At 35.3% G+C, this 21700-nt stretch overlaps 1 protein-coding gene across 1 annotated transcript in view; it reads left to right on the top strand.

Annotated features, from left to right (window-relative positions):
• The window catches only part of LOC148953853 (uncharacterized), a 141916-nt gene that overhangs the window by 26569 nt on the left and 93647 nt on the right, over positions 1-21700 (top strand). Inside the window, exon 5 of the mRNA XM_089085669.1 lies at positions 3299-3493. Coding sequence (XP_088941795.1) covers positions 3299-3493 — 195 coding nt within the window. The remainder of the gene's footprint in view (positions 1-3298; positions 3494-21700) is intronic.

Genomic DNA, 21700 nt, shown 5'->3' with positions numbered 1-21700 from the left:
GTCAAAGTTATTGAACTTATTTTCAACATTACAATAAATTGCAAACTTTATATTTAAATTCACCAAGAGTTGCATTGGAATTAGTAAATGATTAATGGATTAGTAATTAGAAACACAAAAAAGTAAAATAAACAAAAATTGTCTAAGATTGTTAGGCAACTTGGTCAATAATTTAAAAAAAAGACGAATAAAATTTGGGGTATTATTTCCGTTTTACTTCTGATTTCATTTCTATTAAATCAGTGCCCCACCCCTCGCCTCAAATAAATATTTCGAAACTCAAAGGACCCCTAAACGATTTATTTTAAAAAATTGACAGGTCCTATTGTGTAAATTAGAATTGGCAAGCTAAAAATTTATAATTTTTTTTTCAAATAACCTAATATATTGGTTGTTCAAGAAAAACACACGACACGACATGATACTCGTATTGTTTTAATGAAAATTGACATGAAGAGTTGGCTTGATTGCAATACAACTATATCAATCAATCACAACAACTTTAAAAATCACAAGTATGTGATGCAATCGCTTTGTTTTAAAGAGGAAGAAGCGTTCGCGTTGCCTTTAAAAAGGGATGTATCCATGGGGGACGGGGTTAGCGGTTTTGAACAAAATGCATGTAACAAAAATGCATACAAACGAATTTTAATGTTTTTTTAAATTTTTTTTTGTAACCCAACCTCTCCACGAAAAAATACCCCCCACCCGAAGAAAATACCCCTCTCCTCAAAAACAATCGTGACTACGACCCTGCCATCAAACACTGCTTTGCATATTTAAATTTGCTGTTCTACCAGAGACTGAATCTTTTCAAGTTGGCTTACCGGCTTTTTTTTTTTTTTTTTTTTTTTTTTTTTTTTTTATATATATATATATATATATAACCGGTTATTCATTTAATCTTTTTTTTCACTGTAGATTAATAAAATTTTTGCATAGAAACATTAGTTTTTGTGACATTAATAAACAATCTCTATACCACGTTTTATCCACGCCTCGTGTCATGTATTTTTATCTTTTTGACATGCTGAAAAGCTTAGCAATCAAAACCGCTTTTTTTTTGTTGGTGGACAACACTTTTATCTTTTTTTTTTTTTTTAATGTAAACTTGATTCTTGGACTTGACATGAAAGGTCATCGGTAACTAAGTTGATGGCATTGAACTTTGCAGTTTTTTTTCTAGACATTTTTAATTTAGTCAAATTGGAGACTTTCTCTTTCCTCTTTGTAGTCTATGCTTTCGTGCAAAACTAAAGAGGGTATCTCATACCTTGTTCGAAAGTGGATTTAAAAGTAATTCATCTTTAATATAAGAAAAGGAAACGATTAAAAATGGGGTTTTTAAGGTCAAACGAGAATACTGAGAGTGTGTTCGAGGTGGAGATTGCAATTTAATTCGTATTTACAAACTTAATAGGAATTAACTGCCAACCTGGAACAGTTTATCAACTAATGCTTTAATATGCATTGTAATTTATTGTTAAAACACGAGTAATTTTAATGAGCAATGGGTAAAATATGAAAAATATTTTTTGATCCCTTACTACTCAAAATTTACTATTAAGTTTGTCATTTGCATCTATTTTCCCCGTGCTAATGATGGTTATACAGAAGTTGGTTTCGTAAACATGCTAGTTAGGTATATTCGCTGAACATCAATGCAAAATTTAATACGGATTTAGTTTGTTATTGTTCCAGCTGTTAACTCACTCTAACCTGGAACGAAATATTAAATTTTTATTAAATATTATTAACTTTTCGTCGGACCTGGAACACACTCTGAATAAACAAACAAAGCGAACATTTCGAGAGGACAACCGCCTCTCTTCTTCAGCGCGAAACAAAATAATGTATTCAAGATAAGTGCCGAAGAAAAAAAAACCAACAAAAACAAACGCGGAAAGTCAATGTGAAAAGAAACGAAAAAAAAACAATGAAAAAACCAAAAAATGAATAAAATTCAATAAAAGCCAAAAATTACAAGAATTAAAACCAAATACCTAACAACCATAACCATAAGAGCGAGGCCATTCGCCAATATCCGCGATTTGCACAAAATCCAAAAAAAATTATGAACTGCTATCGACGGATACTAGCGAGAAGTTGAAACTGAGAAGTTGAAAGAAAACAATTCATTCACTCAAAAACAAAACGAACCAGCAATTAAATAAGTTGGAGAACTATGACATCTGATGTTCTTATTTTAATTATTGCATTTCTTGCAGATCTAAAGGGTTGTTCACGTGTTTGATTATATGATTGGGAAAGTGGTTCTTTCCCAATCATTATTAACTTATTTATTATCAATTTATTATTCTTATTATCGTTTTAAAATTTAAGTTGAAACAGCATAGAGTCAAGCTCCAAGTCATAGAAATAAATGCTATAGGAAATTCCACGCGATATATTCCACATGCATTTTCGAATATAGGTGGAATATTCCAAAACCCCTTCTTTTTTGAGTCTTTATTTGTCTGACTTTCCCTTTGGCTTTTCAATTTTACACGTGAGGGGGATTTTTAGAGGGGTGATTGTCTGCTGAAGGTGGTGTTCCGCGGGGGGAAGTGTCTGTGGGGGGATTTTCCTGGATGGAATCAGCCAGTCACCCCACCCCTCATCCAAGTTTGATCTAAAGGACCTCTCCTCTGCCGAAAAAAACTAAAAAATAGACATAAAAGCACACTTTTTCGTATTTCATGTTCACCCCCCTTACTTCTGGAAAAAATAAGGACATTCCTTAAATTTTGGTTTGACTGTGTGTACTGATGAAATGATAGCTTCTCAAAGCCGGTACTACCGCATCACATGTCCAGTCCCTAAATGGAGGGTGTGAACCCCCTAAAAATTGCGCTATCATCTTATAAATATTAAAATTCTACATATTTATTTGGTCCTATGCTTGATTCCTTAGATATTGACTTGTCACGTTCATTGTGGACAGCCCTTAAACAATAGAAAAGAAATGTAATTGAATAATTCTTATTTAGAGCTAAAACTCTCCTCTTTTGCGATTGGTAGGTCAGAAGTGATGGTAAAGCAGACCCTGAACGAGAAAAGACGGTTTAATTACTGATTTAAAATTTGAGAAAAAGTGTTTCTTATTCCACATATATATTGTATGTGGAATAAATGTATTTGGAATAAATCGTTCTTATTCTACATAAAATGGTATGTGAATTAAATGTGGCAAAATGTTGAACAAATAGTATTTGTTCAACATAAAAACGTGGAATAAGTGGAATAATGGTACCAAAATTAGCAAGCTAAACTATTCTCCTTTTTTTGCGATTGGTAGGTGAGAAGTAGTGATGAAGCAGACCCCAAACGAGAAAAGACTGTTCAGCTATTGGATGATTTCAAAATTTGTGGAATAAATGGTACTCATGTCTGTATGGTATTCGAAGTTCTAGGTCATAATCTGCTCAAGCTAATCATTCGAAGCAATTATCAGGGCATTCCGTTGCAGAATGTTAAAACTATCACAAAACAGGTAAGAGGGCTCAGTTTTTTTCTTAATTCTTGTTATTCAATAATAATAAAGTACTTTTTTTTAGGTTTTAAGGAGACATTTAATAAAAAGTACTTACAAGATAGTTTCCTTCAACTGCAGGGTGAAGTCCGCAATGACGTGCTATATGACAGGTGAAAAACAATATTAACGTCCAATCAATAATACGAAAAAGCAAAAATAAATGGAAGAGAAAAACAAATCTCTAACTGAAAAAAATGAAAAAAGGAGAAAAAATTAGAAATAAGAATAACTTAATTTTTGTTCATTCTTTAGCGAGGGAGGATCTTTCACCGTGGTCTCAAATGCAAAAAAGACACTTAACTTCACGAGCAGTACCTAGGACTATGCTCCAAGCGCTCGGTGCAATATTTCTAATAATGGATTATCTAAATTTAATCGTTTTCCCATTTATTTAAAGTTCTTTTCCCTCATCAAATTCACTAAGTTAATAAAGCTATATTGTTTTTCTTTTTCCTTATTCAACGCATTTCTGTATTCTTTTAATTGATTCAGATCAAAAACCGAAGGATTTCTAAGGCAAACTTTTCAAATTGTCTGTATGACGTATCGAAGTTAAAGCATATTTTGTAGTCTCCAGTTTAGGAGGAAAATTATGGTTATTATTTTCAATATCATTTGAAGCAAAGTCTTATTCAATATCTATAAAATCTGTAGCCAAAAGATCATATGCAAGTGCTGGGTCATCCTCTTCCAAATATTTCTAAAATCTGGTTCACTAAATTTCCTCACAAAATTCTGCTAATTTGTTTTCATTCGCGTCGTTTAAAACATTTTCTACTTTATCATTATTTCCTACCTTTAACGTGACCTTCGGAAGAGGGGATAAGTTATCACACCCATCGATCAAAACGGCGTTGCCACACACGCGATTAACTATCTCACCGTCAACTATCGCACCGTCATTAGTGTTTTACACAGGTCCGTTTTCTGGATAGGTATAGTAGCTAATGGACTGTAAAAAACAAAAAACAACCAATAATACAATTTAAAAAATTCAATTGAGTTTAATTTTTATAAAATATTATAATCTCTAGGTAAAATCTTATGTGCTTTCCTCTTTAAGTTTTTCCAGCATTTTCTTACGTTCCTCCAAATAATGGTTATTACAAAAGGATATAATACCAGTATTGATATCCCTGTCATTTTGGTTTTCAATTTCAATAAATGAAGTCTCTAGCTTTCCTCAAGCCATAGTGCCAAGTCTTCCGGTTAGCGAATAAACCACGCCTTTTCTAACCAACAGTACAAGACCTATTTGTTCTATGTACTGTATATTTTTACGTTCTGAGACATATTTCCAGGCTACCGCACAAACAACAGTACGTTTTGTTATGCATCCGTTTTCTTTTTGCTGAATCGCCTATTTGATTGTCACGTAATATTAAAACTAGACGGAAAAAAGGAACTGTGATGCCACTGCTACGCGGAGAATGGACTAGGTTTGGTTTGACGTGAAGAGACTCATGATAGAGAAGTGTCTTAGATTTACCGTGGTAATCGAAAAGGCGTTAGGTGCCATTGCCTGTTTAACAGAATAAAAAAGGTAAATGTTCCCAGAGGGATGGGAGAAAATAGCTAGGAAGCTAACATCTCCTTCATGGGGTTTTATCCCGAGTAGGTTTTGAGGTTTTCATCGTGTGGGGGTGTTTTAACCAATTAAATAAAAATGTATAACTTCTAATATGAACGAACAAATAGACTATATACAGCATGTGTTATTGCGAGCTCCATGCACTTCTTCTTCTATGCCACCTACAAGGTTTCTTAAGATGTTTGAAGCGAACAAAACCGATTGTCTTGGGCTGGTTCCGTATTACCATTGATTGCACCCATTATTGTTAGATACTTGATCGCTAATTACCTGCTCGTTTATTGCGGTGTAAACAACTACAAAGCACAACAAAAATTTGTTCATTTTTTGCTTTTTTGCTACTTTTTGACGAGTCGGACAGAAATATGGGGAAGGGGAGGTCAAAATTAGATTTCTATTCTCGTAATGAATCTGATTGTATCATCTCTTTCAAATAGTTTGTGGTAACGCACAATAAGTAAGAAGTGACTCCGCTCAATAGTAACCGAACCTCTAAAAAGCAGAATTTTGATATCAATAGATACATCCCAAGGATTGGCTTATTATGCTGATTCCAAATATATGAGATAAATTAAGTTTAGAGTTGTCCATAAAAAGCTAAGAACCTGAGAATATTTTCCTGATTTTCGAAAAATGGGGAAACACCCCGAAAAGTCAATCCCCGTCAAACATGTTGCTGTTGATCACATTCACGGGTAGCCTAATTTCCTTTTTTTTTAAATGCTTTTATCTCACAAGCGGAGTTTGTTTTTGGAGAACAGGCCAGTAGGTGTAATTGCCCTTGCATGTTTTGCTTATATGGCGTTTGAAAGCGTGGTTTTTGCATCCGGTTGCGATTCAATTTTCACGGAAACCTTGTCTATTGGAGGGCATTGTCGACTATCCCTTATAACAGTTTAGAAACAGACAAACAGGGCCTAATTACAATATACATTTGTATATTGTAGAATTGTATAATTACTTTTTTATGTATAGCAGGCTTAAAAACTGTATATCAACGCGACAGATTACAGCAGAGAAGGGGGGGGGAGTATGAAAGCTTTACATACATAGTTTTGTTTGATGAAATATAAAAATTCAAGAGAAATGCTCAAGTACCCAGCCGGTGAAAGACTGATGGGAGGGTTCCAGCATATTTTTTCCAATGGGCTCGCCAGGTCATTCTCAAGGGGACCAAATGCCCCCTCCACCCCTCTGTGAATTTACGGTTATCATACTGTAATCTAGGTAGTAGATATACAAGGTGTATATGCTTTAAAGTTTTATTTTTCCGGCTTCCGATATAAGCTTCATTTTCTTATTGATTTCAATAATGCCCTCCAAAGAAAGAGAAAACCCTATCTAGCTGTAATTCTACTTTTATATTTTGTTTCCAACTATTGGAAACAAGGGTCGCCCGTACAATCTTTCTCGTTTATTTAATTTTGATATCTCTGATGGGGAAACATTAATTGAGACTTTTAGATGAATAATATGATGTATTTCGGTAGATTGATAGCTCCATGGAAACAATGATCGCTTCTAATTTGGTAATAGAAAATTATTGAAATTTGGTTTGTCTAGCTGTGATATAGCGGACTGCTAAAAAGTCACGAATCTTTTTTCTTATGATCTAACACTCGTAAAAACGGACGTCTTTGTGTTGTCGGGAACGACGTCTATGCGCAACAACGATGGGAATAGAGATAGGGACACGTTCGAAGCAGGCAAATTATGTGAAACTACATAAAAATTGTGACATATCCATGGGTCGATTCTGAAAGCCTTTGTGGGCGCTTGCTTGTCAGAGTGGATGACCCTCCGTTTCTTAAAACTATAATTCCATAATCTCTAGTCTCTTCATTTTTGTCATGGCTTTGATTTGTAAATATAAATGTAAATATAATATAAATCAAATGTAATATACATATGAATCTAAATATAAATATGAATTTAAATATAAATCAGATTTACTTTATGTATCTTTCTAAAGGTTATTTTTAAAAGTCGGAAAAACGGTTTAAAAAATCGGTCTTCGAAATTTGCTCATTAAGAAAGAGCAGAGACGTCCAATTAAAAGCAGATGATTTTTTCTAACCGATAATTTGTTGTTATACCATATACTGATCAATACATGTGAGGGGTTAAAAGGGATGCTAAAAAATACACGTGGGGAATTAAAAGGGGGGAGTTAACCAATACAAATGGCTGGCTCTCCTTTAAAATCGGTTGAAAAATACCCGAAAAATTAGAATCTTAGACATAGTTAGTCGCTAGTCGCTAAAATATCCAAAATACCGTACGCCTCAGAAAAAAAGTTAAAAGTGAAGGAAAGTGGTAAAGAGCTTCAACAGAAAAATTGAAATAGGAAACTCGATATCATCTTTAGGCACACGCGTCATTTACCTTTCTAAGAGTTAATTTCAATCATATTCACCATTCAAATGAACCAAGAAAGGATATAATTAATGAAAAGTTAAATCAAATAGGTGAGAAAACGAGGATTTTGTCAGCCAGTAGCAAAATATGAAGACGATAAACAAGCAAATATTTCGACAAGGACCTCCGCCAAGTCCTCCTCACTGCTCATAAAAAAATCTAACCTTTCGAAGTGAACCTGACAAGAGGAGAAAAGATACTGAATCTAAAACCAGCTAGAAATAAATGAAAGAGAATTCACCAATTGGATTGGACAAACATTCTTTGCCTTGCAATAGCTTTAGCCCGTCTACAACCTCGATTTTAATTATATATGCGCACAGGTTGTTTTAAATTAGACTGGGCGAAAATATTGATTGAGTCTTATAATATTAAGTTGTTATAAATGCGCTTAAGGAAATATCTCCTGTGTCTCTATTTATAGCCAAATTTCTGTTTATATGGGTTTCTTTTACTTATCTCAATTGCCTCTTTAAAAGATTGCGGTCGGCCATTTACAATAGATATTAAAGTTGCCTCTTCAAAGAGAACTAAATGTTCAGGATTTTCGAAGATGTGGAGGGCCAAAGCAGAATCAAAGTTTTTTTTTTTTTTTCAAATCTCAGGGACTTCTAAAATATGGACTTATCAGAGGTTGGAAATTTCGTGTTCATCCAAATGTTCCCTCAATTGTTGATGGGTCCTACCAATGTAAATTTCCCACATGAACACGGGACTCTGTAGACACCACTACTTAGTATAGGGTCAGTTTTATCCTTTCCCGAGTTGAAAAAATGTTCAACTTTTTGTTCAGTTTTGAAAGAAACAGATATTATGTTGTTTTTTTTCCCAAGTTTATCGCTGAATTTCGAGATGTATGGTAATGTGATGAAAGTTTTGTTCTCAAGTGCCGGAGTAACTGAATCAAGGGGGACGGGATCCCATTTTCCTGTTTTACCTTTTTTAATGGTCTATCTATGATATTTTCCATGAGGTTAATTGGGTAGCCATTGCAGAATAGAATATCTTTAACATAATTTAATTCAGAATTTACATGATTATGCGAACAGATTTTTAAAACTCTCTCGACTAAAGAAATTATTATCCCTCTTTTCTCAGAAGGAGGTTGATTTGACGAGAAATATAGATACCGATCATTATGGATCGGCTTTCTATAAATATAGAAAATTCAAGGCTAGGAGTATTTTTTATAATTAAAACATTCAAGAAAAGATGTTTAAACATCCAATATTGTTTTGGATTTTTCAAATTTTTTTTCTTGGTTTCATATGCCATGTATAGCCAGTGTGGTCTTAGAATATATTCCCAATTCATTTTCCCCCCAGAATCAGCTCCCATCCAAGATCTATTTTCTGTGTCTTAAAGTTCCTCTGTTTGAATTATTTTAAGAAGTTTGAAAAGCTGCATGAATAGAATGGGAGTTTGGAAGGTTTAAGGGAAATTGTGGTGTCAAGGGGGGGGGGGGATATACGCCCCCTAGATTTTTAAAATAACCTTCTTTTGGTGTTTTCTTCGAAGAAGGGTCTTATTTTGTGTTTTTTTTTTCACAAAAAAAGACGAATTCCTACATAGATTTAAAAAAATATAATTTCCTCCCCCCTAAGGTTTGTGAATTGACGCCGCTGGAAGGAGGAGTCAACATGTCCCATTGAAAACAGATGATGTTTTCAACCGACGGTTCGCTAGTACGTCATACCGCCATATAACTCTACAGCACATTCCTACCCTTTATCCCTTCCAGAAAATATTCTACTGCAAAAAGGCTGTATTTGTTTCCAATTTCCATCCAGATATGGAGATAAGAACTGCCGTGCAAACAGAACCCGTTTCCGTCCTTGGTTTCAATTAAATCCAACATTATGAAATCTAGAGGGATGAGCTTTGCTTCATTTTTGTAGCTCTTTTTACTTCTTAAAACTTACTTGATTTCAAGATAATCTCAAATAGTCTGTCAAAGCCAGCCGATATTGTGTTGCCTTTTATTATAAATACATTCTTAGACCACACTGGCTATACATGACAAATGCAACTCAGAGAGGAGAGAAACTAACAAAATGAAAAATAAAACTTCGTAACTTCGAAAGGTTAGATTTTCGTTTTTTTTTGTCTTTGTCTTCTTTTTTTTTGCTTAGCACTGAGGACGACTTGGCGGAGGTCCTTGTCGAAATATTTGCTTATATTTTGTCTTCTTCATGGTTCGCCACTGGCTGATAAAATCCTCGTTTTTTCACCCTTTTTGATTTTATTTTTCATTTTGTTAGTTTCTTTCCTCTCTGAGTTTCATTTGCCTTTTATTATCCACCTCATTTTCTATATTTTTAAACCTGCTTAGTCTAAATGTAGTCTTTCAAAATAATAAAAACTGTTGAAAAATATAGAGAAATCATACAATCCGGATGAGGGGGGTGGAGAAGGGCACTCGTGATTTATATTAAAATGGCTTCACATCAGTATTTTCCTGAATCATGTCAAAGTTCTAATGATAATGAAAATACCTGTCAATGAATATGTTAGCAGAATTTCGTGGATCGCATTGCTCTTCTGTTTTAAAACAAAAGAAAAAGACAAAACCCAGGTATTTAACTTTTAAGTTTTAACTTAAAAAAAAAAAATCTTTTTTAGAACTTCTTTTTCTTCTTTCTTCTTTTTAACTCTTTTTTCTTTTGTTTTGAAATCTGTTACTAGGATTCATTTATGTTGCTATAGTCGTAGTTACGCAAATAGGAAGGCAAGAGTGACTCCACCCTTGTTAAAACTCATTTGAAAAACTCCCCCATCTCCCTGGAAAAACAGAAAATCACCTGTTCCTTCATGAGAATTTGGGTTGTTTGTACAATATAATGCTAGGCCATGGGAATAAGTGTCTAAATATGCAACAACCTTGGGGTTCGGAATGCAAGAAAATAACATTTTCAAGCCACTGTATTCCAATTATCTAAGGACTAATCCTATTGATCATGGTTACGAGGGTCTGTCACCTGGTTTTGGCAAATGGCTGGAAAAGGCTCTTTTAGCAACCTGCCATGGGTAGGCTATAGATCTTGTAAAAAAAAAAAAAATGGTTTTAGGAAAATACGTTTATTCCCTCCTTCCCAATTCCTTTTTAATGCGTATGTTTTGGCAAATATTTATGAAAGTTAGGAGGAATCAAGTTAGAAGATATTTTAACATGTAAAAAATATGTGGATAACAAAAAATCAACTGGTTCGGTAGTTGCAATTTTTTTTTCCAAAGAAGAAATGTAATCGTTCGGTAACCGAGGAAAAGCTAATATAAAACTAGAATAATTTTCGAGATTGTTTTACTTTTTACTGTAATTGTGAGTTGCTGTCACTATTTTTCAAAAAGCTCGTAGGCTATATCCATATTCTTCTGTCTTGCAAAAAATAGCAGTTGCTTATTTTTATCACAACGATGGGACTGGGGTTGCAAGTAACCCTGTAGGTTTCTTTGGACTGTTTACAGAAAGGATTCTATGCAATTCCTTGTTGGGCTTATATTATATGCAAAATTTCAGCAACAATCGTGTCCAAAGGAATATGGTATCATGTTATAAGATTCTAAGTGCTGTATACCTGGTGAAGGTCAAAATATGCATAATTGTACAAGTTCACCAGGAGCATTTTACAATAGGTTTTTTAAGAAAAAAATATTGATTTTTTTTATTAAAATTTACCTATAATAATAATTGTTTCCTGCACCGTTTCTTTTGGTAGTGAATTTCACCAGCAAAAAATGGCACCATTTCTCCATTTGTTCGTGGACGGGCAGTTGTCGGTAGAGACTGTTGACGTTCTATTTAGTAATGTGGAAGAAATATGCCTTAAAACAGGGGTCTTCTAGTTTAGTATTTGCAAAATGTTTTTATAACTTTTGTTTTTATTTTTCGGCTTCTCATTAGTTACGATAGGATTTCAAAAATCCATTTTTTTAATTTTTTTTAAGTCGAGCTGCAACTTATTTTTGTGTCGTATCACTGAAGTCCAATTCATATTCTTGCTTAGCTAGACATCAATTTCTTGCCATCATCATCATATACCATTTATTATTTGAAAAAAACTACGTTTTCTAAAGAGTTAAAGAGGCTGAGTTACAAGGTCGAACCTTAAAACGTACAGGGATTAGGAGGCACAGTTGGGGGGCTGCCGCCCCCAAACCTCCGCTTTCGCAGCCTTTAAATAAAAAAAAAGTTTTTTAAACTGAAAGTAAGAAGCGACATTAAATCTTAAAACGAACAGAAATTATTCCGTATATGAAAGAGGCTGTGCCCTCCTCAACGCCTCGCTCTTTATGCTAAAGTTTTTATTGTTTAAAAAAAGAGGTGTGAGAAAGTCAAACTTTAGCATAAAGAGCGAGGCGTTGAGGAGGGCACAGCCCCTTTCATATGCGGAATAATTTCTGTTCGTTTTAAGATTTAATTTCGCTCCTTACTGTCAGTTTAAAAAACTTTTTTTTTTATTTACTGTATGTGAAAGCGGGGGGTTTGGGGAGCGGAAGCCCCTCATCCGTGCCTCCCAGTCAGTTTTTAGATTCGACCTTGTCACTCAGTCTCTGTAAATCTTTAGAAAACGTAGTTTTTTTCAAATAATTTCTGCACATTTTTGTACAGTTTATTACTTATTATTGCTTGACTAACTGTTAGATGATTGTGTATTATTCTTTTCTTTCTCGACAGGGTGTTTTAAGGGTCGACCTTGTAACTCAGCCTCTTTAACTCTTTAGAAAACATAATTTTTTTCAAATAATTTAAAAAAGAAACTGAGTTTTTTTTTTAAAATTTAAATTCAGTATATAAAAAGTTTTATCTAACGGTGAATCGAACTCGGGTTTTCCGCCTGACAACGAGGAGTCTCACCGCTACACTAAAGAGACATAATTGAAATTGTTTTTTAGTAACGTGATAAATCTTTTTGACGCAAGCAAAACTTGATATTTGGTTTTTGGAAAACAGGGAAGGAGTGATTAGATTGAGCTGAAATTTCGAGGATAAGCTCCCAGGCCCGAGGAAAGCTTATCCTCTAAATTTCAGCCCGATCAGACAACGTTAAAGGGGGTTGTGGTGGGAAAAATTAACATGGGCTAATATAGGAAAACAAGGTTTTTCGTAAATATAAATTCGGGGGATAATTTTTTCGGTCTGAAAATATCAAAAAGCCCTAACAGGTTGAATTCTGCTTCGAATGAGTCCTCATTCAACCGGATCCGTTGCCAACTGTGGCCTGTAGGCGTGGCTAAGAAAAAAAAAAGAAATGATGAATTTTAAGTGGCTATATTTGGTTTTTTGAAAACAGGGAAGGAGTGATCGGATTGAGCTGAAATTTCGAGGATAATTTCCCGGGCCCGAGGAAAACTTAACCTCTAAATTTCAGCCCAATCGAACAACGTTAACGGGGGGCTGTGGTGGGAGGGTCCAAACTTCCGGCCCAGTTTACCCCATGAAGATAAAGTCGGAGGAGGATGAAATTTTGCAAGTTTCTTAGTTTGAGCTTGGGCTACAAAATGCGATTACCACCGTCTCTCTGCGACCTCTAGGACCTGAAATCGCTTGACATTGTGGTGGGTCGCCTCTTTATAGAGGCACAAGTGTGCCTCCTTGATAATTTGCTTCATTTTTCATAAACAACCCTGATTTGTCGGAAATGATTATTACTAGAAATTGGTGTCTAGCTAAGCCTCAAGTGTGAACGGGGCTTAAGAAAACGACTACAATCCTAAATATTAAAAAATGTGAATTGTCTTTCGAAATACTGCCCACTTCTGGATGAAAAACATCCAGTTGTCAACTTCTGTATTGCAAAATAGTTTTTGGGTTTCGAAACTTCTGCCGCTTATTTTGCAAAAATTGCGCAATACTAATAGTAATATAATCCAAACCCTTTCCGTGTAATTGTTCTACTTTTATCCACTGGATTCGTGTCTGTACAGAGCACAATTTAATTCATGTAAACCTACTAAAATTAATAAGTCACATGTATGCGTCACGCAATTAAGAACTAGGCATGGAAGGGAATCTTTTTTTCAAACCAATTAATGGTAAAAAGATGCGTCTTTAGTTCCAAATATCGACATTAAAAAATTGACTCTTTTTCATTCAATTCACCTAGAGAGGATGCTCCAAAGAACTTTTTCAGGGGGAATTGCTTCTATCACTTTTACACAGTTTTAATTTTTTATGGTTTGAGCTTGCTGTGTTTGAAATATTACTTTCGTCTTCCGACATAAATCGGTTCGATTTTCAATATTTCGTTGCTGTCACGCAAGGCCTTATTCTTGGGGGGGGGGGTGAACCCCCCCCCCAAAAAAAAAATTGTTCGACTCGAAAAAACGTAACGAGAATGTCTATAAATAAAATTTTTGATGTGTTTTTCAAAGTTTTGTGCTTCCCCCCCCTCCCGCCGAAAAAAAATTCCTGGAAACGCCCTTACATAATTGCCACAAATCTGTTTCCTGAGCTGTTGTCAAAGGGGGGGATTAGTGTAGCAATGTATGTTCAATCATACTTTGGTCGTCCTAATCTAGATTATCTTACTGATATTTCCTGTAAGAATAAGTTGGTAAATGATTTTCAGCAATTATCTCCGTAATTTGAAAGTGTCAGATACGCGCTTTTGGTTTGACAGTGACGATTAGTATTATATTAAAAAAATCTCGACCTTTAATTAAATAAAAAAAAACAAGTTTTTTTTTATTAAAAGTATGGAACAACGTTAAAACTTAAAACGAACAGAAATTATTTCGTATATGAAAGGGGCTGTCCCCTCCTCAACGTCTCGCTTTTTACGCTAAATTTTTTTATTGTTTAAAAAAATAGAGTTGTGAGAAAGTCAAACTTTAGCGTAAAGAGCGAAACGTTGAGGAGGGGACAGCCCCTTTCATATACGGAATAATTTCTGTTCGTTTTAAGTTTTAACGTCGTTCCTTACTTTCAGTTAAAAATTTTTTTTTTTTATTTAATTTTTGAACGTTTTTGAATTAATGCAGGTTTTTATTTTGGCTCACCGTACATGAATAGTCAAAACAAAATTTGCATATTAATTTTACTTTTATTTGGTTAAATGGCTTTCTCGAAACTTAATTTTTTAGAAGTTTAATTTTATTTACGAACGTTTTTATTAGTAATAAATATACGTAACTTACGAATTAACTTACGAAACGAACTTCTATATTCATAGATTTTTAATACGTATATTAGGGGGTTCACCCTTTAGTCAATACCTTGCTCTTTAAGCTAAAGTTCGAATTTTGTTCCAATTCTTTAAAAATGACCCCTTAATCATAAAGGCCGTTAATTAGAATAAATAGCTCTTATGAAAGTACTAAAAAATCTTTGGCTTAAAGAGCGAGGTATTGACTAGGGGGTGAACCGAATCATATACGTAATATTTTCTATTCGTTTTAAGTTTTGATGTTGCACCTTACTTTCAGCTGAAAAACTTGTTTTTTTTAATTTAATTTCTGATCTTTTTCTTTAATAATGCTGGGAAATCCGGCGCCCCCTTCATAGCAATGTCCCTTCCCCCATGGAAACTTCATTCATGAAAAGATCCTCCCATATAACCCCTGACCCCCCCCCCACCTACCAGAAAAAATCCTGCCTGAAAACGTCTGTATACTTCCCAATAACCAATACTATATGTTAACATTGGGTAAAGTTCATAACTTTCAGCCCTCCCCTCGGGGACTTCGGGGGATTAAGTCATCCTAAAAGACATAGTTATACTTTCGACCAAGCTGAACAGAATGGCTATCTCAAAATTTTGATCAGGTGACTTTGGGAAAAGAATGAGCGTGGAAGGGGGCCTAGTTGCCCTACATTTTTTGGTCACTTAAAAAGGGCACTAAAACTGTTAATTTCCATTCCAATGAGTCCTCCCACGATATTCTAGGACCACTGGGTCTATACGATTACCCCTGGAAAAAAAAAACAACAAAAAAAAAAATAAACACGCATCCGTGATCTTTCTTCTGGCAAAAAAATGCAAAATTCCACATTTTGTAGATATGTGCTTGAAACCTCTACAGTAGGGTTCTCTGATACGCTGAATATGATGGCGTGATTTTCATTAAGGTTCTATAATTTTTAGGGGGTCTTTCGCCCTTTTTTCTAAAATAAGGCAAATTTTCTCAGGCGCGTAACTTTTGATCGGTAAGACTAAACTTGATGAAACTTATATATTTGAAATCAGCATAAGAATATGATTCTTTTGAGGTGTCTATCGGTATCAAAATTCTGTTTTTTAGAGGTTCGGTTACCATTGAGCCTGGTCGCTCCTTACTTACAGTTCGTTACCACGAACTGTTTGATTAATGGGTGCTTCTATAATATCCTAAGTTGAATGCGTCAAAAACTAAAGCATGCATATTCCCCTTGTTTCAAAGACTTCACAGCGATAACCTGATTATGTAATGGCTGTTAAAGTTGTATTGATTATTATATACTTATTGTTTAAGCTTTGATGAAACAGCCATTTCAAAAGGAAGCCTTTCGTAAGGCTTGTTTCCAACTTTAAACTTTACTGTTGGTGCTTATTTACTCCCAATAGAATTTTTTACAAGTTAATTTGTCACATGTTCCCAGTTTTGGAGAGCACGTTTAAACTTGAAGGAAAAGCTGTTCAGCTTATTTTTATTTATGTTAATGGTACCTAAGAGATCTTGGGTGCTAGGGCTTGAGAGGTCGAGCAAACCTTGCGACTATGTCTCCTGATAAAGACCTGTAAGTTACATTTCACCTTTAGTGTGGAATTAACCTACTCCAAAGATAAGTTTTTTTGTGCAGGAACCAAGTATAAAAAAGATACACGGAAAACTGCTCTTTACGGATCTTTGTATCAACAAAATATCTACTTTGGTCACCTATACAACAGCCCTGAACAATTTCTTGCTGTTATGCACCAACCGTAATACGAAACCACATCTTAAACTAAAAGTAAAACAAGACCTATAAGTTCATGTGGTACTTTCTCCTAGGGTCAAACAAATAGACTGATAACAACAATTTGTGAAGCCCCTTCCTCATCTGCCACAGAAGTGGAAACAGTACCGGATTCCAAAAAGGTATAACAAGGGCATAGGGTGCTACTTCTGACTAAGTTTAGTTGAGATCAGACAGCCGCCTTTGATGTCATAGCAAAGGCAATTCTGACTCGTAATTTAGGATTTGCTCTGCTCCCAAAAAGGGCCAATTTGCTTAAAACCCGGAAATTTACAAGAAGGACTATTGCTGCAACCCCTCATCAATCTGAGAAACCCTAGGTTTCTCAGAATCTCTAGGAGATATACCACAAGTAAGACAGTAGCCTCTACTTTCCACCGTTCTGGTATATAGCGTAATGTCAAGGCTCTGGGAACAGCCATCCTCTTGCAGATGTTCTGACGGCGAGAATTTTGTGACTCTTTCCTCTCTAAAGAGGATGGATCGGGCTCAGAACCCAAGATGGTACAATACGGAATATTGACTTTTTCCACTAGCCTCAGCTAAAGTTCGAGAGTCTGTTGGCAGGTATGGTTACAGAAATTTACAAACGTCACCGCTTCCCTACAAATATGAGATCGGTTTGAACCCGGAAATAGCATAAATAGCACACATGCTATAAGCTGTCAGCTAGCTGGATTGATCCAATAATTTCAGAGATCACACTGCCTTTCCATGACAATAAAATAAAAGTTCAAAATAGGTATAAAATCCTTTTTAAAAGACAGTGTATAAAAAATTCACAAAAAATACCAGATATTTCGGTCACATATACAATGACCGTCATCAGTAGTAAAACTGATGACATCAGTTTTACTACTGATGACGGTCACTGTATATGTGACCGAAATATCTGGTATTTCTTGTGAATTTTCTATACACTGTCTATTAAAAAGGATTTTATCCCTATTTTGAACGGGATTGATCCAAGAAAATGTTCTGATCAACGTCGTGAAGACAAGAATTTAGGAACCAATTCAATGTATTGGTAGGATCGGTAAGAATTTGAAAAAGCCGAATTAGAACACACACTCTCGTCCCTCCTCTAGAGTGGGATAAAAACAGACAACTCTCTCCAATAGGTGTCCTAATGACTTGGAGAACCCCTCCTACTTTACTACTTAATTAAAGTTGCACACCAGCTCTTAATTCTCAGCAAGTTTTATTGAGATCAAATAGCCTGTTCCGGGCAATATTGTAGTGACGAGGATTTAGGGATCCACTGCCCTAAATAGATCAGATTAGTTACCGAAAAAGGCGCAGCTAGAAGGATAAAGGATTGGTTTTGACAAAATTGGACAACTCACTCTGATAGATGTTTCATTGACGATACTTTAAGCTCCCATCCCCCTCAACGAGGTTAAACCGAGTGTTGACCCCATAAAGACAATTAATTAAAAAAAAAACTTTCCAAAAACGTTTTTCAGATAAAAGTAAAGGCCATTTTAAACTTAAGATCAGTAGAGACAAATACCTGTTAAAATTAGAACTCAAAACGACCAGAAATTACTACTAAAGAAAAAATTAAACCCAAAACGAACAGAAATTAAATTAACAATTATAGCAAAAAAATATACAAAAAGTAATATTATGAATGAATAAATAAATCTTAAAGTGAGTAATGCTGAAATTGAATATGCAAATCAAACTTCAAACAGAAAAAAGATATTTTGCTATTGAAGCATAAATGAAACTCAAAACGAACAGAAATTAAATAAAGAATCAATGCAAACTTATATGCAATAGATACTAATGTAAAAGAATAAATAAATCATAATACAAGTGAAACTTAAATTGAATATGCAAATCAAGCTTGAAACGAACAAAAATCACTCTAAACAAGAGTTTGGGTATCGCCTCTTTTCTCACTGTAAAAATCTAAAACCTAATGCGTCATGGCGCTTTACTTAAAACGAATTGTATTGCAAATATTTTCTTTTGTACTTAATACTGAAAATAAGCATTAAAATTACAGTAAAATTTTGAACTGATAAGCCTTCAGCAATTAATATCATTGTACATCAAATATTCAGTTTAATTTAGTAGTTCTTTCTAAAATTGTTCGAGACCCCTAAAATTGTCCCCTTCCTTAATGGTAAAAACCTAAAGGATACTGCGTCATTGACGCTTCACTGAAAACGAATTATAGTACAAATATTTTCTTTTTATTTCTTTTTTCTTACAGCATTGAAAATGAAAATAAAATTACAATGAAATAAAACCTTGAACTGATGGATCTTTCAACAATTAATATCATTATATATCAAATATTCAATTTGACTTTGTTTATGCTTTCCAAGACTGTTCAAGGCACATATAGTGTTCAGTAAAGCGCCAGTGACACAGTAGGTTTTAGACTTTTACAGTGAGAGAAGGAAGCGATACCCAAGCTCTTGTTTTTAGTGATTTTTGTTCGTTTTATGCTTGATTTTCATATTCATTATAAGTGTCACTCGTTTTCAGGTTTATTTATTCATTTATATTGGTATCTACTGCACGTGTGTTTGCATTGATTGTTTATTTAATTTCTGTTCATTTTGAGTTTCATTTATTCTTCAATAGCAAAATATTTTTTTCGTTTTAAGCTTGATTACCATATTCAATTTAAGCATTGCTCGCTTTAAGATTTATTCATTCATTTATATTATTGCTTGTTATATGTTTTTTTTTGCTATGATTGTTTATTTAATATTTGTTCGTTTTGGGTTTCATTTATTCTTTAATAGCAATTCCTGGCCGTTTTAAGTTTGAATTTTAATAGGTATTTGTATCTTCTGATCTTAAGTTTGAAATGGGCTTTACTTTTCTTAGAAAAACTTCTTTTTCGGAAAGTTTTTTAAAATCAATTTTTGTTCGTTTTTGATTGCAAAAAGTTTTTTTGCAATCAAAGATACAATTGCAAAGGATGGGTTTGGGGAGAAAGGGCGGGGGGGGGGGCTAGTTGCCCTTCGATTACTTTTGACTCTTTAAAAGTGAACTAGAACTTTCCATTTTCAATCAAATGAGCCCTCTTTGAAGTTTATACGAGTAACCCTTCTATAAGAACCATGTATCCGCCCAGGGCGTAACTTACAACGCCTATCCCATGTCCTGGGGGTTTTGTTGACCACAAATGAGCGGTCTCCGAAGTTTATACGAGCATCCCTTCCATAAGAACCATATATACCCCAGAGCATTACTTACGACGCCTGCCCCCGGGCCCTGAGGGGCTGCGTCGACACAGTAGTTTTTCTTATCTGACCTTTGAACTATTTTTATCGAGCTGGCTATCTCAAAATTTTTATTGGATTGGTTTGGGGGAACCATACATGCCTTCGGGGAATAACTTAGAACGCCTTCCCCCGGGCCCTGAGGAGTTGCGTCGACACAGGAGGTTTTCTTATCTGACCTTTGAACTATTTTTATCGAACTTGCCATCTCAAAATTTTTATTGGATGGGTTTGGGGGGAAAAGGGTATATGTGTTTGGGGGGGGGGGGAGCTAGTTGCCCTCGGGTATCTTGACTCTTAAAAAATGAACTAGAACTTTCAATTTCCAATCAAATGAGCCCTCTCTGAAATTTATACGAGTATCCACTGCATAAGAACCATGTACGCCCCCAGGACAACACTTACAACGCCTACCCTCCGGGCCCTGGGGGGGGGGGTGTCGACACCGGAGTTTTTGCTATCTAATTTTTGAACAATTTTTAAAAAAGGGGTATCTCAAAATTTATAGCGGATGGGTTGGGGGGGGGGGCTAGTTGCCCTTCAATCTCCTGACTCTTAAAATGTGAACTAGAACTTTCAATTTCGAATCAAATGAGCCCTCTATGAAGTTTATACGAGCATCCCTTTCATAAGAACCATACATGCCTTCAGGGCATAACTTAGAACGCCTTTCCCCAGGCCCTTAGGGGTTGCGTCGACACAGGATTTTTTTCTTATCTGACTTTTGAACTATTTTTATGGAACTGGCTATCTCAAAATTTTTATCGGATAGGTTTGGGGGGAAAAGGGTATGTGTGGGGGGTTTGGTTTGTCTAGTTGCCCTCGGATATCTTTTGACTCTTAAAAAGTGAACTAGAACTTTAAATTTCTAATAAAATGAGCCCTCCCTGTAGTTTATACGAGTATTCCTTTCATAAGAACCATGTACACCCCCAGGACAACATTTACAACGCCTACCCTCCGGGCCCTGGAGGGTTGTGTCGACACCGGAGTTTTGCTATCTAATTTTCGAACGATTAAAAAAAATGGCTATCTCAAAATTTGTAGCGGATGGATTGGGGGAGGGAGGAGGAGTTAGTTGCCTTTCAATCTCTTGATTCTTACAATGTGAACTAGAACTTTCAATTTCGAATCAAATGAGCCCTCTATGAAGTTTATACGAGCATCCCTTTCATAAAAACCATACATACCTTCAAGGCATAACTTAGAACGCCTTGCCCCAGGCACTGGGGGTTGTATTGACACCGGAGTTTTTCTTATCCGACATTTTTGACAATATGTCTATCTGAAAATTTCCATCAGATGGGTTTGGAAAAAGAAGGCGTGTGGGGGGGGGGGCTAGTTGTCCTCGGATCTCTTTTGACTCTTAAAAAGTGAACTCGAACTTTCGTTTTCCAATCAAATTAACCTATTCTGAAGTTTATACGAGCGTCCCTTTCATAAGAACTATATATGCCCCAGGGCATAACTTACAACGCCTGCCTCTGGGTCCTGGGGGGCTCTGTCGACACCTGAGTTTTTGTTACGTGACCTTTCAACAATGTTTAGCAAAATAGACATCTCAGAATTTTTTGTCAGATGCATCTGGGGAAAAGTGGCGTGGGGGGGGTCTAGCTGCCCTCCAATCTCTTTTGTTTCTCAAAAACTGAACTAGAACTTTCAATTTACAATCAAACGAGCCCACTCTGAAGTTTTTATGATCATCCCTTCCATAAGAAGCATAAATTCACCGAGGGCATAACTTACAACGCCAGCCCTCGGGTCCTTGGGGGCTGTGTCGACCCCTAGTTTTCGTTATATGGCCTTTGAAATATTTTTTTTTAGGGGTATCTCAAAGTTCTTATCGGATGGGTTTGAGGCAAAAAGGGCGTGGAGAGGGGGGGGCTAGGTGCCCTCCGATCTCTTTTAACTCTTAAAAAGTGAACTGGAACTTCCAATTTCCAATCAAATGAACCCTCTCTGAAGTATATATG

Source organism: Artemia sp. Qi Xiang Cuo, chromosome 3, assembly GCF_049724085.1.
Source record: "Artemia sp. Qi Xiang Cuo chromosome 3, ASM4972408v1, whole genome shotgun sequence".
Taxonomy (NCBI): domain Eukaryota; kingdom Metazoa; phylum Arthropoda; class Branchiopoda; order Anostraca; family Artemiidae; genus Artemia; species Artemia sp. Qi Xiang Cuo.
This window is presented reverse-complemented; position numbering and strand designations above follow the sequence as displayed.